We start from the raw sequence: 27942 nt of genomic DNA on the forward strand, positions 1-27942 counted from the left end.
CTTGTTCAATTTTACTACTGATATTGAATGTTTCAATCCTATGCTAATGATATTTGACGAAGACAAATTTATTGATAATAGTTTAATGTTTGCTCAGCTTTATATCTTCTAAATTACTTATGTACTTGTGAAATGAAATCTTGGAGACGCCTAAATAAAATTCTATTGGAATACTTTAGCAATACTTTCAACCGCTACAGTAGTTTAAAGAAGAGATAAACCTTGTTGGCACAATATGTCATCAGTCATGAGTTTTATTTCAGAAATAGTTCCTTTAATCAGGAGTAGTCCAGCTACCCTCGAGACATCCCACCTCTTCACACCCGACGTTTAATCTGCATCCTTTAACTTCAACTTTTCTCGAATAGAATACAAAGAAATTTTGATTAAAGTACCTTGAACATCGGAACCGATGTAACAAAGGATCGAAACATGAACATCGTGCTTTTTTTTGGAATTGCCTTTCAAGCTAACCGACCGGTTGTCTCGCGAGTGTTATTTTTAAATGACAATGGGATGTGTCAATGGGAGTCAAGACTGCAGAATGCAGTTAAGATATCAGAATGCATATGATATACCTTCGTAATGAACAATCTTCATCGACTTTTTTTCGCATCAGTAACGTTCTGGATAGTCAACATACTCAAAGGAAAGACCCGAAATATGTACGTAAAAATTAAAATAGACTCGAACTAGCCAAAGATTTATGTATTAACCAATGTAGGACCTTCATCTCCAATTGCACATTTCGGTTGAACACGAAAAATATCAAATTCTTAGATCTTGTAAAATTACCATCCAAGTATCCACTCAGGAATATCCAATGTAAACTTTTGGTATTGAATGACTGAAATCATTTATTAACACCATTCGTAATTTACAATCATAAAAATTGCGATCGATCTTAAGAATTGTTCATTGAGAAGTCACGAGTCGTCTTGAACGAAGGCAAACGGAAGAAAAAAGATGTGTACGTGTGTGTATGTGTGTGTGTGAGCTGTCTATCTCGGGCATGCACGTGTTTGCATGAGAGTTAGGCGAAATGCATGCACCAACTAGTCGGTTTATACGCGCCATTATGAATTTTCACGGTCTGGTTGTCCTGTACGCTGCTGCGGTCACTAAAGGGAAGACGAAGAAGCTCGTAATTCTCTAAGCCATTCTGGACTTCCGCGGGCATGCCCGTCTGCCTCGGCTATTTTGCCCAGTTCACACGTATTATGCAACTGCCCGGTTCGAACTGGCCCGGTGCGAGGTTACACGCCTCGCGTGTTTCTCATCTCTCGTTTCAACTGCAAAATCGAGGCGTGCATTCACAACACCCGGCAAACTGGTCCAAATTCAATGCTCCATTCAAGGAATTGCTTATACTGCAATCATTTTAAGAATTCAATTGTGCAATATTTTATCATTTGTGTTTGGTGAGGGTACAAAGGAAGAATAGACAGCGGTAATCGAAATCCGAAAGAGTGGGCAAACTTGAAAGTTCTTTGATGAACTTGAATACATTTTGAATGTTAACATTTGATAACGAAATGCTTGTTTACAATCAAAGAATTCATATTGAACTAGTTGTCACTAATTTAATCATAACTTTTCCGATATTATATGTACATCTTTTTTTATATAGAATTCTACAAGTGGCAAGACAACTTATCGCATAGGAAAAACTCATTAACAGGTAAGTAAGAGACTCTACCTATTTAAAAGAAATGAAATATATATCAATAGTGATATCTTGTTTAACTTAAAAAATTGAATTAATAGAAAAAACTATTTTGGAAGTTTTTTTTTTATTCTGAGCGTAAACATAATTATAAACATAAACATAATACTTATAAATTTTGCTTCAAAAGTACTAAATATAATAAAAAGGAACACTGTTGAAATTAAAAAAAGTGTAAAAAAAAGTATAAAAACTTTTCTAACGAAGTCAAAGCGAAGTTGAAAAATATGTTGAAACTTCAAATTACGAGCTCCAAAGTAAGAATGACCACGTTGAGTTTCTATTTCCTTTTTAAAGCAGCAGGAATTTTTTAACAATTCTAAGTCATTAACAAATGCTGTTAATTAACCATAAAAGTATACTTCTTTAATATTCTTTGCATTTAAAAATATTGAATACTAAGGTAATAAAATTATTAATAACGAAGCTCGAGCTTTTAAATTTTCTATGGTTTAGAAAGCAATAATTGAAAAGCTTTCTGCAACAATTCTTTTCACTTCTTTAAATAGAGTAATTGAATTTTTCGAGTTATGGAATTAATAATGAAGAAATTGATATCCTTACCTTATGAAAATGTGAGGCATTTCGTGGAGTCGAATGAGATCTCTCATCGAAGCAATGCACCAAGTTGTCAATAAGAAGATTGCTGAAGAACGTTAACACTTTCCTCGAAAGTCACTTAACTTTATTAAAACTAGTTTAAGATAACACTCAAATGAAGATTGAAGACTGTACTTAGGACGAAAATATGGCGACAATATTACTCCGACATTTTACGAAACGTAAGGAAATGGTTTAAATAAAATTTGTGATAATTAAAATTTATACCTTCGATATTGTAGTTTCAGTAATTAAATGACAATTAAAATAAATATAAATATTGTTAAAACTATTCTTATTCTCCCCGTCGTATAAACCTTAAGAAGACGTTATAAGACCAGTCATTAAGATAATACATTATTTTTAATAAAACTATTAATTTATAACAAAGATGAGCAAAACTTTAAATGAATAATAGATAATAAGTATACATTTGAAATAGTGATTTGTTTCTGACAAACAAAGACATTTTTACTGCACTAACAATTTGTTTTATCGAATGATAGTTTTGATTGCGTTTTATGTGAATCGCAATTTAAATAATTCACCAGGCTTGAATAAAACATATCTTTCAAGTAGAAAATAATACATTTGTGTTAATAATTTAAATATTCGTATAAATATTTAATCAGAATGGTAAATCTGTTTCCTTTGTTCTTATCCTAAACCAATTTTCAAAATTATGCAAATAACGAATAAAAATTTCATTTAAATATTAATCTAAACAAAATTTAATCGAATAATATTAAACATTAGTGGAATGATAAAACAGCGAAATATATGTATAAGAAAAATATTTAATAAAATATATGTATAAGATATATTTTAAAGAAAAAATTTACATCCCTCGTTAAGAAATGCATGAAACGATTTAGTACATAATAATGTAGATCGACGTATTTTAACTAAATAATAACAAAAGTTAAAGGTCTTTACGATATAATTATGATCTACTGATTAGTGACTAAAAATTGTTCTATTGAATTACATTTGACGGTTCCTTGAGATTATTCGCAGTGTGTCTGTTTTATCTGTAAACGTGTAAATATCTCGATAACTGCGATACGAAAAAATATTTGAAACGAATATTTTATGGTATTAAAAAGGGCATATCGCGATCATAATTATTTGACCTTGCGTTTTTTTTTACATTGGATTTTACATGTATGTGGACCCTCTAATTTATATTAAATACTCTTGTAGCTAAGATCAAAATATTTTCAAAGCATTACTTATGTATGTATTTTGTTTGAGCTAATTATGAGATACAAGACATCAAATTTAACGAGTCGCCGGCATTAGTGTTACCCGATGCACATCAGTAATGTGGCCTCCAAGATCGCCAGACTTTTCCGTCTGTGACTTTTTTTCTTTGACGTTAACTGAAACAGAAAGTTTTTAAAACTGTCGTCAACAGAGTGAATGAGCTCCGCGTAGAGATTACAAACGCATGTGAAGCAATAAGAATGGAAAGTTGTATACTTTTCAATAATAAACACATCAAAAGAAAAGCAACCAACCATTTAAGGTATCATATTTAATACATATTCCGAAAAACACATGACATTTATTCTCATCCACACGTCAGATATAAAAATCTGACGTACTAAGACATTACTGTCCATGAAATTTGAGAAGAACACGTCTAGTTTTGCAAATCTCAAACATATTTCCAAAATTGAAGTTACAAATTTTTACGATGATATCATGAAAGATAGTTTATTTAACGTAAAAACAAATTTCTATTTAAGAACATTTTCCTTATTCTTGAACAACATTTTCATTCATTTTGGCATCGAATTAATCAAATTGTTTAAGATGTCATCATCATTCGACGCGGTTGGAGTAGATTGTTCTAGCTCTTGAGCGATCGAACATTGGCGTCCATTATCGTAAATTCTTTGTGTTGGGCAAGATCGCTGGTCTCTTTAATGCACGAATATTCGTGTGTTAGCCACATTTTTGTTGACTTGCTGTTGTGTATTACCGCATTATCGTGCACGAACACTAGATTGGTAGTTTCAAAACAATAGAAATAAAGAGGTTTCAAGCAGTTGTCAAGAACAGCTTGGTAACCGAGTCCATTCATTCAATGATGTATTATAGGAAAACCGACCTTTTCGAAATCACTGAAAGCAGCAGCCCAAATCGACACAAATGAAGATAACCGAGTACGATAATGATGATGGAAACATAATAGAAGCAATTGATGGAATGCGAATATTGAGAAGTATAAATCAAAATGGCACCAGCTTACGAATATGATGAAAAAATGGTAGACAAAGTGGAGAAACTGGACCATTGATTAGTAATTATATTACTAATTATTGTTTATTTATAGCAATCTGTCTCTTTTTAAGTGTTAGAAATGGAAATATCAAGTTTTGGGTTTTACTGACAGTTCTTTTATGATGTTTCTTCTATACTTTAAAATTAAAGTGTAGAATATAAATAGCCTCATAATTACATCCATTAATATAGCTTATGCTTTGGATACAACAATTTATTTTCTGCTTTATCTCTTTTACAACAGTTTACACGGAATTAGTTAAAACATGGCCAGCTTCAACGAATCAAACAAAGTTTTATTCCACCTCGATGATGGTACTGCACGAGCAATACTTCCAAGAATTGAACAATATGAGTAAAAAAATATGGCTTATTATTTTTACTTTTTTACTCCTTAAATGTTGTCCAAAGTGATTTCCACTTGTTGCGCTTCTTACACACTTATTTAAGGAAGATCTGATTTTTAAATAAAAATGAAGTCAAGGATGCATCGATTGAATATTTTGCAGTCAAAATCAGAGTCTTACTTTTATGATCATATTTAAAACGTACAAGGGAGTGTACTCTTGCAAATATCGAAAGAAAATATATCATTGACTGGTGACAAATAAATTATTTTTCATTGAATAAAAATATGACAAAATATACGCATAAATTTATGAAATGACCTATATGGCCAATTACAGAGCCAGTGCAATATTATCTCTTTCACGAAACTTTAAATAGAAATCAAAGCACAAATTACACGATACTCTGTGGGTGTATATATACGCGCGTGTATACAGAAGTACCAGTAGACAATTAGATTCTGTGGTAACAGGAGTCAAACTGTGCTGATCCCTTCACGTTACTTTAGGCTGTCACTTGTCTCGATGTGAGCCTAGTTTGAGAGCAACCAGTGAGTTTCAATAACTTAGTTTGTAGCCACATCCTCGAATGTATCCTAGCAAATGGTGTTCTGTACTTTGTCTTTTCTATGCCATTTTCCTTGTGGTTTCTATAGGGTACAGTTTGATCGTTTGATTTTTTACTCTATTTTTATCCGTTTATCATCTTTTTGAGCCAAATATACTCATAACGAAGAACAAGTTTTCATTACTTTAAACTAGCGATTTCTAAAGTTTTTGGAAAGTGTCGTCTAAAAAAGAGAAGAATTTATAGATAAAAAGTTTTAGCAGTGTTTATTGTAATTGATTCTGAATGAAGTTGCTTTATATAATTGAATACAATAAATTATTTAAAGAAAATCTTAAATTTTATTAAGATTAAATTAAATGCTCGTAAAATTCTCTCATTAATAAAAAGTTGTATTTAATACACTCTATACTGTAAATATGATGTACAAGAAAAAATTACAAAAAATCAAGTAATGTATTTATAATAGTAACATTGCTTATAGATTTATATTATAATATATATCTTGTATGTTTTATATATTTATCTATATATTTTATTTGTTTTAATTTACATATTTTATTTTATATATTTTATTTTATATATTATTTTTTAATATTTTATTTTAGATATTTTATTTTAGATATTTCATTTATTATTAAATTGCGTTCCTACATTATTCTTGGTTGTTATTTAAATTATATTCCTCGTTTGTATGTAGGTATAGTACAATTATTCAGTATATTTGATTTTTCCGTATTGTCCTAGTTTCGAGTGTGCCACATAATTGGATGTCTAGTGTATATATCTTTTCGAAATCAGGTTTTATCTAGTACCTGTCGGTGTTACTTTCAGTATCAGGTTTAAGTGTTAAGATTCCATAAACATGATAAGCATGTTACAATGCGGTAGAACGTGAAACGGAGAGAGCTCCTTGATCGATTTGATAATGTACTAAAACACTGTGTTCCACAGTGAAAGATACACATACCGAAAGATTAGGGCAGTATTTAGCGTCGAATAACCAGAAGTTCGTAGAGTCGAATTTCTTTGTATCCGTCGGGAATTAATTGAAATAGGATGAATACATATGTACTTTGGAATTGTCATGAATGGGTACCTGACGCGAACAAAGCTGAACAAACAAAGTAACGTTACTCTTTAGGGCGAGGTGTTCACTGTGATTCCAATTTCTACACTTGATTGCAAATATTGGCGTTAACACAAAGTCCTACACAGCGTTTTGGGGTATAGTACGTCTGCCTCCTTTTGTTCCATTTCAATTAAAACAGATCTAGACTCGCGATGTGTGCGCGCGCTCATGCTCGTGTTTTGCTTTTAGTTTCCAAACGACAGGTTTCGTGCAAACATTTAGGTATATCGCGCGCTTTCTCTGCAACTGAAAGCCGTCCATGCTCGGGACGCCTGTAGTCGTTTTAATTCATGAACGATAAAGTCGATTTCAATTATTCCTCGTAACGTTCTTGTAATTATATTCCTGAAATTCGTTGGGTTCTATTTCTCCCTGTGATTATGAAAATATGATTTTACTGGCAGTTCGTATGAATGATGATTGTTTATGATGAAATTATATATACCTCAGGACGAAATCAAATTGAGAGAATAATCAGGGTGCATTATGCAATGTAAAAAGTACAGAATTAAAAATATAAGATATTTCATGGAATATTGATTTTTCAAAGATTGCATCCTGATACTTTTTTTATGTTGAATGTTTCAAGGAATTGATAAGAGAAAAAATAAATATTGACATTTATGAAAAAAGTGAAGTCGTAAAGAAAAATAGATATTATCGTACCGTTTCCTTTACAGGCTTTTCCTATCTCTTATCAAAGTTGAGATATAACCTGTCCTGACATTGTGGCGCACCCTGTATATAAAAATATTTCTATACAAAAGTTTAATTTAGACCATTGGGAAGTCACGTCTTGTGATACTTGAAATATAAACGCCGCTACACTTTCGAAGTGATTCTTAAATGGATTTGTCTTTTCTTCTTTCACTTTCCCTTCAAAACTATTTGCGTCATATTTCATGTCTTACTATATTCACATTTTTTTAAATGACAAGAACATCTTTTCTTTACCTCGTAACAGTTTCTGAAACTACTAAAATGACCACGAAAAAAGAAATGTTTTATAGTATACAATATCAAATATACCAAATAGAAGTGCAATCAAATAATTATAAAGTTTAAAAATTAATAAAAAATATTTTACATACTCATTTCAACAGATCTTACAACTAGGCAAAAGCGCCATGCATTTGATATTTTTATATTTTTGTTTTCAATAACCTTTCCTGCATTCACCCGGATCGATTCAATCTCATTGCCCATACTAGATTGTAAATATTGAAATTGGCGCAGAGACATGTGCCATTTTATAGATTTCGCGTGTACTGTATATTCTTTCAATTAAATTGAACGCATGCTGGGCATTGGTCACGTTGAGAAGTGTTTCCTCTTTCTTTGTCTCTGGAACCATTCTATTTGCTTTATATTTATCCAATCGTGTGTCTCTGAATCCTCACTTTTTTATTCGGCATATTTATACTGTCTTGTTTAAAATATTAAAAATTCAAAATATACGTTGTACGAAATAAATGGACGTAATACTACCTACACTTTGAAGTTCTAGCACTTGATATTTAATCAAGACCGACATAATATTCAATTATCTTAAGAATTTATACCTACAATTTAAGAAATCTAATGTTAATTGTCTAAGCTTTCAAATTCCTCAAATATTCATCAACTCCAGTTTAAGTTTAACAGTAATCAAATAACTATAAAGAGATAAAAAATATTTATAGAAATGTTCACGCTAAAAATGTTAATATATTTGTAAACGAAGTTGGTAAAAACGATTTTTAAATTTGTATTTTACACGTGTAGGCCATATTTCTTATCGATAACCCTTCAAAAGAAGATGCATCTCTGCAAAGTGCTTTCTATTCTTAATATTATCATGGTTGATCAACTCCAGTTAGCATTGTACAAGATCGTCCAAACAACGTTTGTTTCATGTTCAGTTTATATCCAAATGTCCTACGTCCATTTTGAATATACCTAGGATATTTACAGGACTTAAATTTCGAGTGTTCTAGAAGCGTTTGTTTCAACAGTCGTACGAATGTTTCCAAGATTTGTATTTCAATACACAAGTCTATATATTTTTTATCGCATCTGCGACAACAACGGTTGTATGCGTTCTTGTATGCGTTATTTCAACGGAGAAACCTTTTTTTAACGGAATCCATTATACAGATGTACACAATTATGGTGTTCTCCAAACGATGATAGTTCTTGAATTTCTCAACTGCTTGATTTCTTACAACCCCCTAGAGAAGAAAAACGTGTGTAAAGTATCCTCTGTCTATTTTTATTGTCTTCGTCGAGTTTGTTGTTTCATTGTTCTTGTTATTCTAGTTTATTTGCCGTTCTTGTTGTTTTGTACACAACATTGTATTATAAACACTACTAGGAACTCGAGTGACCGTCACTGTATTAGTACAACAGCGACGAGAAGTTCAAGCGGTTGTGAATTAACATGAGTGATATATCAATGTGAGTCAGAAGCACCGTTACCAGAAAATGTTGCTAAAATTTCGTTTTTAAGAGTGGGGGAAGATAGCGTAGTGACGTAACTTGCATTACTTCGCCTCTTGGGTAACGGAACGCTCTCGTTTTCCCTCACTCTTTAAAACTGAGTTTCAGCAACTTTTTCTGACAACGCTGATCAGAAGTGACTCCGGCACAGTTTTCAGCGCTGTAGTACTTGGAGGAAGAAGTTTCTGACTCTGATCGCTTAATAGGAAATAATATAACGAACACTTCATAATTGTACTTACTGTAATTAATTTTTTATTCGTCGTGCACGAGCTAAAGACCCAACTGAACGGAATCAGTTTTTCCCATCAATGATAATATTTTACAAATGATCAGCGGAAGATTCGGTGAGGATTAATCAGAGTTCTAGTTGGATGCAAATCCATATCTCTTATAATTTAATTCGTAAACAACGAACGACGAATGGTATTCTTTTGGAGCTCCTTTGTACCTCCAAATGATGTCAACACTGTTATCACTACTCTATTATCATACAATATCGGCTGATGTTACATTATACGATACTGGGCCAAAGCGAATGTCTTTCGCGAAAAGTAATATATCTTCTTTTGTTTTATCTACGGAACGATTAGAAGAAACGGAAATGCAAGACTCCATTGATTTCTTTATTCCTCGATAATTCATTTTACGCAGAAGGGGAACGAGTCATGTGAAAGAGTTTAACTCGCAGGAATTTCTGCTTTAGAGTATTTACGTTGGTTAAGAATTTAATAAAATAATAATGTTCAAAGTTACCATATGTATCATAATTTGCTTCCGAAATGAAACATTCAATGACTTTTTAGGAGCATATCCTACAAATATACATACAAATGTACATACTCATAGTATGTTGTTCAATTTTAAGTTTGATCATGCAATACACTATTTTTTTCTGTCACCTGCCTTTTTTTAAAAATACTGTTTCGCTCCTTTGATATTTTTAATATTGCCCTTAGAGTTCGGAAGTGGAATGCTGGATCTTTTTGTGTACAGTTTGTGAATTTCATACCCATTTGTGATTTTATCCAGAATATTGTCATGTACTTTTGTGATGTTATATTTAGATAATGGTATAGCAGCGGTACTTGATTGGGGACCGTATAGAGTAAACTTGTCTATTGGTCACAAACTACCTTTCATCGATTTATTGTATTCGATAAAATCAGTAATCTATTTTCAATTACTTGCGATACTGTGGTGGCACTTACCGTACTTGCCATTAGACGGCAAAACCAACCGATATTTTTCCTGCAAGTTTTTAAACCGCTTCCAACTCCTGTATCTAGAGTTCTCACACAACGACAGAATATCCCGGTGTCTAAAACAGAGCGTACTAAGTTGTTTTACTGACACACTACCTTCCTTTTTTGCCTCTCTTCCACCTTTTTCTTTTTCAACCGCCATAATACGTAGAAATAATGCTTATTATTGTCTTAGTTATTAAGTTCAATATCACGATCTTCAGTATCGACCTCTTTTATTTGTATTTAATTAAAGAAATAAAATATAGATAAAAATTGTGATCGTAAAATATGAAATGACATTTTCACACTTTCAATTCCAGTCTGCTATTCGTCGTGATAGTTACAAACACATGTGGACTGAAACGAAAAAGGTAGCTAGATAGAGAGAGATAATGAGAAATATGCGACAAACAGAGCTCTATTGGCGTAGTTTTAATATGTTACTATTGTATATTAGTTATACCTAATACATATGTACTAGCAATAATTTTCGCTAGTTTTATACAATATGCTAGGAAAGTATTGGTTATATAATTACCAATAGAAGTAAAGAAAATTCTTTTCAGGAACAAAAATAATTTAATAAAAGTTTAATTTAGAAATAAATAAAATTTTTATTAATTTCAAAAGAAGTTACATACAGTGTGTAGTACATAACTGTCACCACGATTTTTCAGGCACTTCCAACAATCTGATAAAAAAATGTTTCAGATACAAGTTAATCAGTTTCTGGTCAGCTAGAAATTTAGATATAAAAGAAATTTGTCTTGGTAAATATTATAATAGCTTCCATGTGTTGATGTACGAAGAAAATGTATCCATGGCTTTCTTATATGCGGTAATAGCAATATGAAATTTCAATACCTTTGGGACATCGTTCTCTTGGGAAACATGGCTTAGTACATTTTTTGTGGAAAATCATTAGAGTTAACTCGCATTGCGTGAATATTTGATTCCATTAAGGAAAATTAATTATATTTCGAAATTGTCTTGATTATACCACCTATAGAAGAACTGTTAGTATTGTATAATATTCTTTTTTTTATATATTATTAAATAACTCTTACGAGGTGAAACTGATGTTTATGCATTGAATAGCATAAAGGAAACCTCAGTAGTTTATAGTTTCCAAGCTTTATATTTATATACATATTAAGATACAGACGCAGTTGATATCTATTCCTACTACTATGGCAGAGTGCGTGGTTAGGTTCATAACGTGCAGCTCAGTTAGGAATTGGCGATCTCCTTGCCTCGGTGTCATCCCGCGAGACTTCAAGTCAGCTGAAGGTGATACCTACGTTGTTGTATTTGTTTTATGCTTTTTTGCCTGTTAAAAAAAATAACACTTCAGTTTCGTATATTATCATAAAAGAAAGAAGAATTTGTTCAAACTTGTGGTTGAAATTAAGGAAATTCAACGTGATAGTAAAATATTGAAAACGTATCGAACAGTTTGTCGATTCGTGTTTTTCATGAATTTTCCAATCGTTGTTTTGCTCTCCTTTGAAATAAGGTAATAGAATACCAAGGTAACGTCTCTAATCGAATTCTGAGGAAAGGGTATCTAATAAGAAGTGATTTTGTCCATTTCGCCATTTCTCTCGAGGTCAAACCTATCGGGCGTATTGTCCAACCAGGCAATTGGGCTTCGATTTTCCGAACGGTCGTCATTTGACGTCTCTTTCACTTGGACATAGCTTTCGAGAGGAGATTTTTCTCGCTCTAGGACAAATCACCGCCAACAGAATGGCTGCTTTGAGTGAATAAACTGACCAATCGTGGTTAATGGAACGGTCGGAGTCTGCTGGCCGTTACCAATCTGAGGATAGCCATTAGTTTTTCTTTCAACCTGGGTGCTTCTTTATTTCCCGAGACTTTAAGGACACTGACATTTTGACTCTCTCTTTCTTTTCACGGAAACTAAATTTACCGTAAATTTTACACGCAACAAGTTATGTTGCATTAAAATACATAAACGTCTGAGACATCACTTCCATCGCTTCTATTTTTCTCTTACTTTATGAATTTCATGTTTCACTTGGAAAAAACTTGAAATAATGGAGTTGTTTTATTTTCATAAGATGTTTAACAAAGTGTTCCGCTTTTAATTTTCAGCGTATTCTTCTCAAACTTTAACGCAGCGAGGGCACGATAAAAAGAGGTAAATGTATTTGTTTATTTTGGAGTTTGTTAAACTTAGCACGAGTATAAATATGCTTTGATTTCGTAAAGTTGTTGAACTTTATGTTTAAAAACAAGTCATGTTAGCATTAAAACTAGTATAACTTTTATGATTTCTAATGTAAAAAAACGTAAAGGTTATGCTTGTTTTAATTTTGGTACGACTTATTTTTGTGTAAATCGTAATTTTCAAAATATTAGTGATTATTATGTATATTAAATTGTACTGCTTTTTTCATTACGAGCAACTTATCGAATTAGTGATAGTATTTTAAATAGGAACGAAATCATTCTGTTTCTTAATAGTTAACATTTGATTAGAAGACTATACCAATTACGCGAAACGAGAATGTAAACAAGGTTGTGCCTTCTTCTCGTGGACGAATAATATTTAATCCTTGCGTGTTATTGAAATAATTGTTACATTGAAGCTGTTCGAATCAAACTGAACCGTATCGAAAATACATTATAATATTTAAATAAATTTGATTTCCATTCACTGTAAGTGATGCATTGCAAATATGGAACGAGGAATTTATATTATTTACACACCATGCTTACATAAAGCACAAATAATTAACAAACTACAGACAAACTTTTTCGATTAAATGTATTTACCAATATAAAAGACCATAATTGATTTTGGATGCTTTGTAAATAACATCGAATTAATAACTTGGAACTAGATTATTATTACTATAGATTAAGATTTATTTGCATATGTTTTGCAAACAATTATCAAATGTTCTTTGCACATATGATTTTAGCACAAAGTGTAGAACAAAGATACTGTTCACTACTTACTTTTCATTTTACAGCTACAAGCGATGTACATCTAGATTGCTTTTATAATACATTCGTGTGAGCGAGGGAAACAGAAACTGTAAACATTAAAAACTGTGAAACCGCTTCTAAAAATTACTCGTATGTCGTCCATTCCGTTTAAATAGTTATATTATTAAAGACACAGAGTTGCCATTTTTTTAAATTTCAGCATCAGCTGAAATTTTCCAACAGACAGGAAATTTATGGCTAAAAGGGAGCATCTGCCAGGATCCCTCGTCAGAGAAACCGGACACGCAGGCTGAGCAATGGGACGGAGCGACTAAATGGATCGTAGATGATCGGCCAGGACGTAGCTTGGCCATACACAGGTAACGTAACACAGCGGCGACCCAGGCTTGTTGCCTCTGGTGGTTATAAGCACGCCAGGAAAAACCCAGAATGGGCAAAAGGACGACATTTTTCCTCGGAGGTGCGAGCACTCAGTAACGAGTTTTCAGATTCGACGCGAGAGCACAAGGTCTACTAAGGAAGAACACGGGTGAACTATCGATTCATGCGATCACCGTCATATTAGTGTACCGTAAACCTCGCTTTCTGATATACCTTCACTCATTTATAAATATCCATTCACTTTATTTAATAAACAGTATCCACAATTCAGTATCTTTCTACAATTCAGTATCTTGATCAGATATACACGACGAGGCACAAACGGTTGCATCAAATGTTGGCCTAAAACGTTTAGAAATAATCGACGTTTGTATAATTTTGCCCTATTTCAATTTGGAATTGTCTGGGTCGGTACAATATACGCACTATTAATGTCTAAAACCGCTGCCAGGAGAGTTGTTTTTATTGTTGAAGTCTTCTTCTACGTTTAATATTCAGTTTGTCAGATTATCTACCGTAGATTGGCTTTTACGAAACCCTGATCGACTCTCAGAAAGGATGTTATTACATTCTACCTATCATTTCATTCTATTTGTTAACATAGATTTAAAAAGTTTAGAGTGACGTGTAAGTTAAGACGAAGTGAATGTATGATCCTCTCCCTCATCTGGGTAATTATTCTTAGTGTACGTATGTTGAATATGTCTAGAAGAATTAGTTTAAATTTTAATGATAATCCTTAGGGACTGCTTTGCGGTACTCCAGCTTTAATTTGATAAATATTTGAACAAGTATCCTGAATTTTCACGAAGAATGTTCTATTTTCGAAGTGCGATTTCAAAAGCTGATACGAAAATGCAGAAAAGTGCAGTTGCATTTTGCACAGAAGGCCCTCATGCGATACTTTATCAAATGCTTTTTCAATATCAAAAAGGAGTGCAGTGCAATATTCTTTTTGTTCTAAGGCTAAAGTAATTTTATTCGGAAAAATACTGGTAATTTAACCATTAATTAATTTACCATTATTTAATTCAACGATGCCGAAAACCATAGACTCTTCGACGATCGGATCGTGTTAAATTAAACGATCCGGCGGTAAATGACGCGATCAGTAAAACACAGCCTCTCCCAATGTGACGCTATGCTTAACTTCTTTATTCATTTAATCGCGTGATCTTGGGACACTCTGATAATATTCGACGATATCTCGAATTTCCGATTACCGTTCGTATCGTCCCGATTTCTTCTTCCGCTAGCTGTCGGCGAGTAACCAGTGAAATCGTGATGTCGACAAGACGCCGATTTCGAACGTCATCTGGACGGTTGTAATGCACGAGGAAATCGATACCGATTATTCATCCCTCGACATCCGCGATAATAAAACGCCGTGTGAATTTTCGTTGTACACGTACATCGAGATCCACCCCATAAGTCACGATCGGCGTTCTGTTCGCTGTACAAAGTTTATAGATGGACTTTGGTCGACGTGAACTTTCATTCGCATAAAGGAAACGTTGGTACCCGTGACGATGGCAAAAACGGTCTTCGTATCACGATGTTACAAAGAAGCGGCGCGTTTCCGGACGGTTGATGGCTACCGCGTTTACAGTTGCTGCGTTTCTCGTACGTCTCGTGCACGAAGGGCGGCACTTTGCTCGCGGAAATTGTCTCTTTTGTACGAACGTCCACGGTAACAATACCTTTGTTTGTTTTCGTTGATCAATTCGATGACCATAGTGTCGCTAGCTTTGACGAGCTCTTCTATACTCGGTCCCGTTGATCATAGAGCGATACTGGCCACTTGCGATTCTCTAGTCGGTTCGTAGACTTAATCCACCAGTTTCGTTATTTTGACTAGCGGTAATTCGGTCTGTCCAGTGAAAATGGCCTGTGAATTTTTGGGCAAACAATCCGTCCATAGCGTTCACTAATAGGTTTTCTGGCACGGTTGTTACGGCGAGGTTGCTCAAGTGACGTAGAAATTGCGATTTTCGGTTTTCAGTTCTAGGTCTTTCTTGGCCAACAGTTGCTGCATCTTTCCTCATTCGGGTATAAAAAGACGTCGTACGAGTTCCATTTCTAACTTCTCGTATTTATTCGAGAATTTCACTGAATATTGCGGATCTCGTGCAACGCTTGCGTATCAAATCCTGACTCCGTAATTATCTCGGCGATTGCGAATTGTATTCCAGCTGCAGGAACCACAAATCGGATTCTTACGCAAGAAATGGTAGCACGCGTACATCCATTTGTACGATTTAATTTTCGGCTCCGGTCTTACGTACCTGTTGTTGCACTGTTTGAGACATTATATATGTTTCCACGCTGCTATTATCCACAATCAACATCGGTGTATTTCACAATAGTTTTCACTGTGAAAAAGATACACTTGTCGCAGTCAGCACTTTGGTAGTATCCGTGAAATGAATGTTATATTTCAACTGAGGATATTCGTACTGTATAACGCGTGTTGTAGCGAGACTGTCATGCAGTGAGTATTTCATCTTGAACGACGGTCTCTTATGTTTACTGTGTGATAAACGTAAGGAACAAAAACACAGTCCTTGCAATATTTTAAACCTAAACAAATAGGAATTAACCGAGAGAGGATCGTGGATGCCATCAATGTTTATATTTACTTTATTTATTTTCGTTATTGATTTATTTAAAATAAATCTACTTTATTTAAAAAATACTCGGACGGAAGTACTTCTTTTATTCGATTCACGTATATGTGCAGTGGTCGTCGTTTTATAGTTAATAGTGTTCGATCCATTAGTGCTAGTTTTCTGGATCTTCTTCGTAATAGTACTTGTTTCTCTGCTTTGAAGGTATTGTTATGCGGTATTTCTTTTAATTTTCTTTTACGATTTTCTACTCGCGCTATTTCGTCCGTGAGTCTTAACCAACGTGTTCGCTAAAGGTTATGTATCATAATATTCATACTGTACGCGTTTTTTATCGTATTCTGTATATCCTGCATAATCTGTCTCTTTGTCACGGTCTTTGTCTAATTGAGGTTCTTCGTCTTCGTTAATGTCATTTACTATTAGAGTCGCATCGTGCATTTCTGTTGTTGGCTTTCTGAGTCCTCTCGTGCTTGCTCTGTTAGAAAAATTCTACTAGGGGTTTCCGCGTTTATATTTATTTCCTCGCTTTTATATTGTACGTCGTACTTCCATTCAGTTAATTTTAATATCCACTTTATTAACCCTAGCACGTTTAAGGGAGGCTCATAAATGATCACATCCGTTTATAAATTTATTTCAAATATATCGTAAATATCAGTATAAGATATAAATAATGGAACTTTTGCAAAATGGGTGAACGTAATATTTTCAATGTAAGCGATAACGGTAGTACAAGTAATGAAAGTTACGAAGTAGTCCATAAAAATATAGATCACCCATTCAATTTAGATGTTTTAAATGGCTCTGATAGAGAAGTCACGTAGGGTAAAATTGAACTGGATAATAAAAATGACGAATGTGAAATACATAGATTGGTGAGAGAAAGTAATGTTATAAAAGGTAGTATGTTTGGAAACCACTACATTCAACTAGACGTCCAATGGTAAACATTTTTCGAGCTAAGCCAGGAATACGTCAACCTGGTAAACTGAATTGACGTGACGCTCTAGATTTTTTTCGACTATTTTTTATAGAACAAATGAATTGAGGAAAGACTAACAACGTCGAAATTTTAGGTTTTATTGAATTTTGATATCGATGGGTGTGAATAACATTTCTAAAATTTCTAAAATCATGTCTCTTCGAACAGGTAAGAGAAGCAGCAAGAGAAAGTCACTACAAATGAGAGATATTGTTGAAATTAGTTAAGACAATCTTTATTTGTTCAAACTGTTACATATATGTATGTGACAATTACAGTATAGATATAAATGTTTATTTCGTTTGCAATGAGGACATAGAAATCTTCATAGATGACAGAACAATGAATAGAATCGACATCTTTTAATGTTACGAACAAATCATCATTATTATTAGTCTGCCCGACCGCATGATAGCAATATGCATATTAATCAGCCAATGTAATCAATTAGGATAAACTACATCAAATGTATTACATTGGCCGATTTTACTTGTCACTATTCATAATGCCCGGACATTATGCATAATGCCTGTATTATTCACTTGGTCCATAGCATATACATTATATTTATTCTAAATGTTAGTTCAATATTTATCAACAAATTCAACACATTTTCTAGATCGTATCACCATAACGATCCTACATCATACCGTAGTGAGATCGAGTGAGAGAGAATACTGTCATTGGCGTAACCGTCTAATCAAATGTTAGCTATTAAGAAACAATGATTTTATTCCTGTTTAAATATTATCACTGATTCAATAAGTTTCTCGTAATAAAAAAATGAATACAATTTGATATGCGTAATAATCATTATTATTTTGAAAATTATTTACAGCGAAAAGAATTAATTTGTGTCTATTAAACATAATATAATTCCGCTCATTCTTATTTCTATCAAGATAAATTCTATGTAATTACAATTTACACAAAAATCAATAGCAAGTTATTTTAGTATTAAAACAAGTATAACTTTGATGATTTGTAATGTAAGAAAATGTAAACGTTATGCTTGTTTTAATTTTAGTATGACTTGTTTTTATGTAAATTGTACATGTAAATTATATAGAGTTTATCTAGATAGAAATGAGTATAAACGGATTTATATAATTTTTAATAAATACAAGTTAGTTCTTTTCGCTATAAATAATTTTCAAAATATTAATGATTGTTACGCATGTTACATGATATTCATTTTTTCATTGCGAGTAACTTATCCAATTAGCGATTGTATTTAAATAGGAACAAAATCATTCTGTTTCTTAATATCTAACATTACATAAGAGTACGCCTATGATAGTCATGACAAATCATGAGTGATTTTTATTCTTCGACTTCTGATTTTTATTGGTTTTACCCCCCTAAATTATGACATAGGATGAAAAAATATGTTGCAAAATTTCAGGGTAATTGGATAACGGAAATTCATGCCACATCTGCATGAAGGTTTTAAAATTATAGCAATTTAAGCGGCTCTTCCTTTAGTATTTTTTTATAAAAACACTATGCAACTTTTTGTATCAGCGTTTTTCATATATATTTCTTACTGTTTCATAAATATTTATAAGTTGTTACAATGAAAAATGGTTTCTATTCCTTTTTTGAACTGCAAAAATTAAAAATAACCAAAAGAAGAAACCGAATTAAAAATCTCTTCCGTTTTAGTTTAGTAATTAAAAACAGTACGTTGAAATACTTTTTAAGTAAATTGAAAAAAGCAGAAAAAACATACTTTACAGTAAAAGACCGTTTTAATTTGCGAAAGTCATTAAAGCGGCCATTACAACTCTCAATCTAAGTAATTCCCAAGCATGTGACTTTTTTTGTATCACTAATAAAAAAGATTCCACTAATTGGTACTTAGGTTTATAATTCTTTCTTCTATCGCTTGTCGTACTTGTCTGTTTACTTTTTTTTTTACGAGTTTCCGGCAATCTAAACAGTTTCATAGTAATTGGTGCAGTTACTATGCGTTCTTGAATTAACGGTATGAGACGTTCTGTTTTTATAGTACAATCTAATTTGTCCCCTTTGAACTAAAACTTCAACTTCGATTATAATATGTATTATTTATTTATCCCTGTTATCGAAATACGGAACCATTTGTAACGGAATAATCAGTAAACCCTCTGTTTGAAAATAAGGCCCTGTGGTATGATCGAGCTGGCTTCTAAAATGGACGCCATTTTATTGTATTATATCGTATAACACAGGTGATGTTATGTAGAAGCATTCTTTCTTCGTTATATTATTTTCATAGTATTCCTACATATTTTACGAAACATCAATGTGTTTTCTGTAAGGAATTTATTGAAAATGAATGTATAAATATTATATAAAAATATACATGTTACGCTATTATTATATCTCAGTATTAGTTTATGCAACTCCACTCCTACATCAAATAAATTTCTACACTTTTTCTCTCATTTATTTTATACTCCTTTATATGAAGTTGGAACCTATTATGTATTAATCAAAAACTTCTTTCGTCTACTTTACCATAGTAAAAACATGATTTCGTAACAGGAAATTCCTATCAGTAAAACAAACAAATATGCATAGTTACAATGTTAATAGCCTGGTACTACATTATATTATAAAATGAGGCATAAAAGGGCTAAGTATGTGTCATATATTTTTTCTGTCTGCTATGTATCTGTGGGACCTATACAGTAATCAAGAAATTCCAATATATTGTTGTACGTGTTCTACTAATGTTCCTTTTGCTTCCTAAAGCGGTCTTTCATCTGCGAATGTCAATAAATGAAGATAGGCAGCTGTTACTTGCTGACAAAATAACTAACCAGCTGTTTAACGACAGTTGTTATTGAGATGTCAAAAACATACGATACTTTATATATCTGATAATGCCGCGCTAAGATCAATAAGAATTTATCTTCTTGAATACAAAAGCGAATACCACCATTTCTGTCTTTTTTCTTCTTTCCCTTTCTTACATAATGTATGAAAATGTATGCTGCTGTAGCCAGTTGTAATTTCTCTAAAATTACGAAGTACATGAAGAGTAACTTCATAAATAATCAATTCTTTTTCAAATTAACCCTTGAAAATCGAGCTTCTTTTCGGTTTAATTTTATTGTTCTCAAACGGTAAGAGGAATGTAACAATTGATTGGAAAAAACTAATTTCTTTTCAAATATGTATCATTTTCTTAAAGTTTAACACTTATTTGTGCGATTATGGAAAATTTACAAACAAATCCAGGAGAATGTGTTCTTACGACATCTAGCTTCTTGCCTTTGTGATAACGTGTTAGGTACTAATGCCCACGAGTCTCATTGCTCAGTATGTTTTAATTGCCAGCACACTTGAACTGTACTAATTAACTTCTAAAATCCAATTGACGAATTGATTGCAAAAATCAAAAGTTTGGTCTCTTTGTCTCCTTTACAGTGTGCTGTGAGATAGAATCCTCATTGTTGCTAGTGGACGAAAGCTCAGTGCCAAATGGAATTTCTACCAGACTTGGAGTTCCTTCACTGTGAACGCTGAGTTTGAAAAATGTCACTTTCATCTTTACTGTCGAGATATCTATTGACAGGCAAGCAGCGTAAATGTATTTGTGTCTACATTTTTCATCGATAGGAGAGAAGAGCTTTCTCTAAGAATTTTGGTTTAAGAGTAACATTCTATCACTTTAAGGATGTATTAGTTTATTTAAAGAAAACCAAAAAATCAAATTGATACTGATCTATGATAGCTATAAATCTCGCGATGATATTATTGTGTTAAATCATAAGGAAGTGTAATTATGATACTTAAATAATTTAGAAACTAAACATTCACGTGTGTGTTAGTAATCTCTGAAGAGGTATATTTCTTAAAACAAAATAATTCATTATACTACAAATAATACATAAAGGTATAACTACTGCATATGATAATGTACAAAATCTTTCAATTTTAATAATTGTAACTATAGAAAATTAAATACTCGTGAAATTATAAGTGAAGAATTAACTGTTCATGAGAAGTTTACACATACTTTTGTAAAAGCATTATTTGCATTTTTTCTGTAGTTCAATAGAAAAAATTTTATTTATCTACTAGTTTTAGATTTTATTTTACATTTTACCATTTCAATTTCGTTTTGTTCCTATACTCATCTAGTTTCAATTTTGTCGCTTAGTATTTTAATAACGCAAAGTAAAATCCTTTTAATAAAATATTTTACCAAAGACTAGTAAGCAAAAGAAATAATTGAGCTCGTATTTTATAATTGAGTCCGTGCTAAAAACGTATCTGTTGGAACTTATTCATCTTCACTCTTCCCCATTTTAGAATTTATCGGTGATTTGGATTACGGTAATAACATTTTCATTTCGTCGCATAAAATCAAAAAAAACCAAAACTTATCTACAAATTTAAGGCAACAATTTGATTTACGTAAGAAAGATAGCCAGAAATGACTCTTAAGTATAAATCTTTATAAATCTAGCTGTTAATTATGACATTGAAAGTCAATATCTTTCAAAGTTGTGCAGTAAATATTAAAATTCGTGAGTTGTAACTTATGAAGTTTCTTTATTTTCTCATTCTTTGTTGACTAAACGTAAATACTTTAATTTGCGATAAATTTAAGACAGTATTGTTGTTTCCAACAATTACATCGAAAATATTCGTTCGTTATAATATTCTTTGTTTCGTTTGTAAACATTTCACTCGTTCACCAAAAGTAAATATATTATCCTTGCCACACAGCAATATCTTTAATACCCTTTAAGACCCTTAAAATTGCAGAAATGAAAATTCCAAGTTATTTATTATGCATCCAGTAGCACACAGTAAGAAGAAGTCCGCGATAAATTTGCACATAAAAGAGTAACAAAAAGAACGGAAAAAGAGAAATACTGGGAGGCAAGTGGACGTGGCTTTGCGAAATGGTGCAACATTTGATTCAATTTAAATTGACATTTACTGCAGCATTGAAATAATGGTGCCGACTTTTTTATTGGACAATTGAATTTTCATTAACGTATCAAGCGTCAGTCGGAGCGACACGTTCGGCTGCACCTGCTGTCCGTTCGTCGTTTGTTCCCGATTATTTCAGTAGCGAGTGGGAATAATAATATTAATGGTCGTTCGCGTTGCAACGATATCGTTGTCGATAATTTAAACGCCCATGGCCACGGAGCATTTGCGGAAGCATTGTTTCCATGAACTTGATTAAGTTTGATATATTCGTAACTGGATTCGAGCCGGCGCTGCTCCTGCGAAAATAAAATAAAACGTGACCTTTAGATTTTGTTTCAACGGAGAGAAGTAATTTCCGTCTGTCATATTTTTACATTCTTTCGTTTCTCCTAAGAATCCTAAGAATACCAGGGTAAATATATAGCGCATCTTATTTAAATCGTTCCTCGTGAATACCTCCGAAACTGTTGGTAATAGCGGAAAATATTTCAATCAGAAATGAAATTGTTTCGAAGAGGGGAAGCATTTGATACGAGAAAATTATTGTAAGTGGTTATGTAAAGGACGCACGAAGGTCAACTTACACTTTTTAAATGAAACTATGCGTTTCTCAATGCATAAATCAGTGCAACTGTCGTTCCTTAGAAAAAAAGTATTAAATTAATGTGTATGTCAAGAAATGATCAATTTAAGAGATATTTTAATTTCAATAATTGAAAATATTCCGAAAATGCTCAGTTTGAACTCATTTTTGTCGGGAGGATCTCATCAATTCATTGACAATATTCTGATAAAAATACAATGAAAAATATAGAAATTGTTGATTTCCGTTACTGTTGTTATGTCAATACGTGTACAGTATCGATTTAAAGTTCGATGGCCAAGCATCAGTAATACGAACCGCACTCTCTATTGCGCTCACTTTCAGTATATCTAATTCACTGTTCTCGTAGATTAGTATACGCGTGATCTGGGTTAGGTGGCTTGGTTTTGATCTGAAATACAAAAGATCGATTTCAAGTACAAATTTGCTACCATTCCTCCTTAAAAGTCTCATGCGAATTCAAAAATGAACATTTTATCGAACGGTTACTGTATGTGGACAATTTTGGTATAAGGCTCGGAGGAACTCGTACATATACTTTTTCCGTTATCCAATCGAGCTAATGTTTCATAAAAATTGTACGTTTTGGATTGGAATTATTTTGGGGATTAAGTTCAAATAAATTCAGAAAACAAATTTCGACCTCCTATAATTTCGTTGCACCTTAATAAGCACGACCGAGCTCGATCAAATAATCTCAGGCGAAATAGTTGCAAAAGTTACTGCAATTACTCTAATTACTAAAATTACTAAATTACTAAAATTACTAAAATTACTAAAAAAACTCCCTTTATTACTAATGGTCGTTGAATGTTTCCATAACAGTAGATGTAATATAAAAAATTAATTTTAGGCATGAGCGGCATGTTTTTTTGTTATCCATTTGAACCAATATTTTATAGGAGTTCTTTCTTTATGTATTAAAATTATTTTGGTTTGATTTCGCTGAAAAATTTGGAAACACAATTTTAACCACTTTAAAGTGGTTTGAACCTTTAAAGGCCACTCTAATCAAGGATATACAAAAGAATTTATTTAAAATTACAGAACGAAAATATTTTTATTTAAATATTCTTCATTTGGTCAACGTGATATACTTAATTCAAACGTGAATCATTGTAGATACGTATTATCACTTAGAAGTTGCAATGACGTTTGCCAATAACGGTATTTAACTGGCTGACTCGGTGTATTTATTTTGCAGCATAAATTTGGCTCAAATTATAAACAAAAGATAAGCTGATTGTTTTTTACATGAAAATGAATGATAAACAATCGAAATTGCCGTAACATAACTGTACATTTACTTGATGTTTAATTAAAGAAGAACGAAACGCAAGTGTGCAAAGCAATTAATGAAACTCAAAGTATGGGAAGTCACGTGTTTCTAAATGTATATAACAGTACTTCCATTCGAGTTTCCATCAATTTTAGTGGAGGCGTTCTACGAACATCTTATAAAATACAAATGGGTCCCTTTCTTACGTTGTTCACCTTCCTGACAATTTCCTCTGCGCGTGAGTAATAGAAAATTGACACATATTCTTCTGTGTTTTTATAGTGAAATCCTACATTGCACGATACATAGCATTACCTCCGAACTACACTGTTCATTATTTCAGTAATCTTTATTTTATTATCGAAACAGTATCAGAATTTACTTCTTTTAACCATTGATAACCACACGCAGCCTCTGCGTTTTGTCTTATCTAAACTTACGTTAATTTTCAGACATGTTGCACTTTATGCAGTTTCTATTATAAAATCACAAAGTGTCATAATTAAAGTGATGATAATGTAGGATTTCTATTCAAGGGTCGGGACGTGTCAGAAATATTTATTCAACTAAAAGACGAATAATAATTAACAACAAAGATACCCCAAGTAGACAAAACTACTCGAGGTACTTTGAAATCGTATTCTACTGTACCGTATCTAGAGTAGGCAGCATTTCTCTAGATACTTCGCAATTGACCACACCCTACATGAGCGCATCTAGCTATATGATACGCTAGACTCAATGTCCTCTATCCAGAAACACGCTATTACAACAACTCCTGTTCAGAGCATTGATCCTTTTTATAGCCCAGAATTTGGGGCTTACGTGACTTATGTCACGCTTCTTGGAGATGTCGAAGTCGTAAGCCAGCTGTACTGGTTTGCTCAGGTGGTTGCCAGACGTCAATCAGACGATGGGCCTCTATTTTGTCGTGTTGTCTCTCTCCTCTTCCACACACGCGCGCTATTTTCTAGCATCCTACAATATATGCTCTCTATATATCGGAAAATAAATTCCATCGTAGTTGGAAATAATTATTTATTTTGACGGCCCAAGTGCCTTTTTCCTAAATCGCATGCAACGCGTAAGTAAATAATTATCCGTCATATCCTTACGCAGGCTTTTGTCACAGCATTGCGTATCATTTAAAAAATACCCGACCTTTTCATTTTTTTTCTTATTTATCGTTGTCTTTACGCAAATGCAAGGGTACAAATACGTAAATACGAAGACTAATAAATATGGGAAGTTGGAAAATGTTACTAAAGCAAACCTCAAACTCATGGTTACTTGATAAGCATTTTGTATCAAGCATCAAATGCTACAATGTGTATCATTTAATTCATAATAATTATTAACTAAACTATCAGATAAATATAATGTTTGAATGCATTTGTTTATTTCATATTCGTATAATAATATTGTTATTGCAAGAAATGCAAACAAATTACAAGTGTTACCAAACCTGAAGACTATTTGTAGCTCTCGTCAGAGTAACTTGCCAATCAACATTAATAAAACATTGTTTTCTTACTTTCGTGAGTATTAAGTATTTACGTGTTGAATCTTAAACTCTTCTATCTGAAATCAGAAAACTATGGCTGCAATTAAATATTGTACATGTGTCGTAATAATATAAATTTTAATCAGTCGCAGCGAACTCGACGTGTCCAGAAAATGAGATTTGGAATGAATGTGGTTCTGCATGCCCATCAAGCTGTGAAAATCCTGAACCCAGAATCTGTATCCAAGTTAGTATACAATTTAAATTACACTTACGACATTGAGGATACAAAAGATCACTTATATTCTACGATATTACTTGAATACTCTTTATTATAATGCATTGCTTCAGGTTTCGATTAAAAATAATATTTTTAGGATTAAATGAAAGCTTCTCTAGCTCATACAATTATAATATTAATTCTGCGTTTGTTTTCTGGAATTAATTTTAATCATAAAACATTTTATATTTCAGGTATGTTCTTCAGGCTGTTTTTGTAAAGATGGTTTCTTAAGAAACAGTGAAGGACAGTGTGTTGATCGCAATCAATGTTAATTATCGAAATTAACGGTACAAGAATGATCGTACCTACTTCAGTAAAACTTCTACTTCAATTATCCTACCATTTAAATATTTTCATAAAAATTACTCTATTGTATGAAAATTACCTATATAAAATACCTACTTTTGGGGTTCTATGTTTGTAACACTTGAATAAATGTTTTGACTGCATTTCCGTTTTTCAATACTTACCTAAAAAATTGTTTACATTACATAACGAAAATTAAAGTAATTACAAAAATAAGGAAGTTGAATATTTGCTTCATACGTATTTAGTTAAAACGTACAATACATTTATATGTTAATATATTCAAATTATGTTAAGTACATACATTTATATGTTAATATATTCAAATTATATTTCATTGTTATCACAAGTAAAAGCATTAATACACATATATATTATTTTTCAAGCAGTTATTCGTAAGTGATAAATTTCTTCTGCATTTTCAACGTTTGAATACTTGCATATTACATAATGGAATTGAGTTAGTAAACATGATATAAAATGTCATTTAAATAGAAAAATTCGACTCTGAAATTAATCGGAAAATAATGTGTTATCAACTTACTAGACTGCACTGTCTAAAATAATCAAATGCAAATATAATAGAAGAAATACACGAGGAATCGAATGCATACAAAATAAATTCATTCAAATACATTCTATGATAAATGTTACCATCTCAAAACAAATTATATTATTTATTTTATCATTGAGAGATGCATAAGCTGGAGAAACTTACATAAATTTGTGCACTAGTTTTTAGAAACAATCATTAAAAGCTACATATAGTATGGGCATTATGTTTTAGCTAAAGTTTCATTGGTTTATTTTAATACAACGAATACGCTGTACTTTGAAAATGTTTAACTTTTTAAAATTCTTTGTTTAGAATCGTCAAAGCTGTTATAATTACAATGAAAATGCATACTCAATATAAGTACATTGGAAAATTAACTTTAATTTTTCAAATTATTATACTACTTTTGTTCCTTCTGGAGATTCGAGGAAGTCTCCGAAATCAATTTTTTGATTGTTTTCAATGAAAAATAACACACTATACATTACAGGAACAAAGATGTATAAAGAAGCTGAAAAATTATTTTTCAATGTAACACTTCAACTATGAAATTCCTATCCTTTGAATCTTTATCTTAATTACACGCGGTAATGTGCAATTGTCTTACACCGTTTTCCGTCATATTTGACATAAAATTGTTATTCATTCTTCTTGAATAAATCGTGACATTAATTATTCTTTCCTCTTTATTCAAAATAAAATTTGTTTCGCTCCGTCCCGTGGTGACGAATATTTTCCAATCAATGGTGAAATCTACAGTGGAATCATTCTAAGATTATTCTTCATTAAATGCATTCACAAAGACATAAAAATTGTACAATTTAACTTCAAGTGGTTCTTCTGTTTCAGAAGCTGTCGAGTAAATGCTGAACCGTTCGTAAAAGCTGCGCGAATTTTGCCGCCTAGGATGATAGAAGTTCGTGATAAAAATATCTCCAGTTTTAACGGACGACGCCTTTCTCACCCCTAGGAGCGAAAATTACGTGAAATTCAAATGACGAAGAGCGTTGCAACGCTCAGAAAAACAATGTACTTTTCAGCGTTCATAATTTCTCCGTAGCTAATTAATCAGTTCATAATAGACGAAAGAGGAGAGACTCGGTCATAAATTAA

The 27942-nt window shown here is 32.3% G+C and overlaps 2 protein-coding genes across 3 annotated transcripts in view; one reads left to right on the top strand and one right to left on the bottom strand.

Annotated features, from left to right (window-relative positions):
* Dpr1 (defective proboscis extension response 1) overlaps positions 1 to 27942 on the bottom strand; it is a 524933-nt gene that overhangs the window by 85157 nt on the left and 411834 nt on the right. The gene's annotated exons all lie outside the window — the stretch shown is intronic.
* Positions 23367 to 26416, top strand: LOC143150319 (uncharacterized). Its single transcript, XM_076318505.1, has 6 exons — positions 23367 to 23391; positions 23755 to 23818; positions 24024 to 24054; positions 24226 to 24418; positions 25831 to 25931; positions 26159 to 26416. Exons 1-6 carry the CDS (start codon positions 23367 to 23369, stop codon positions 26237 to 26239), a joined length of 495 nt encoding a protein of 164 aa, XP_076174620.1. The 3' UTR covers positions 26240 to 26416.

This window comes from Ptiloglossa arizonensis, chromosome 8 (genome assembly GCF_051014685.1).
Source record: "Ptiloglossa arizonensis isolate GNS036 chromosome 8, iyPtiAriz1_principal, whole genome shotgun sequence".
Lineage (NCBI taxonomy): Eukaryota > Metazoa > Arthropoda > Insecta > Hymenoptera > Colletidae > Ptiloglossa > Ptiloglossa arizonensis.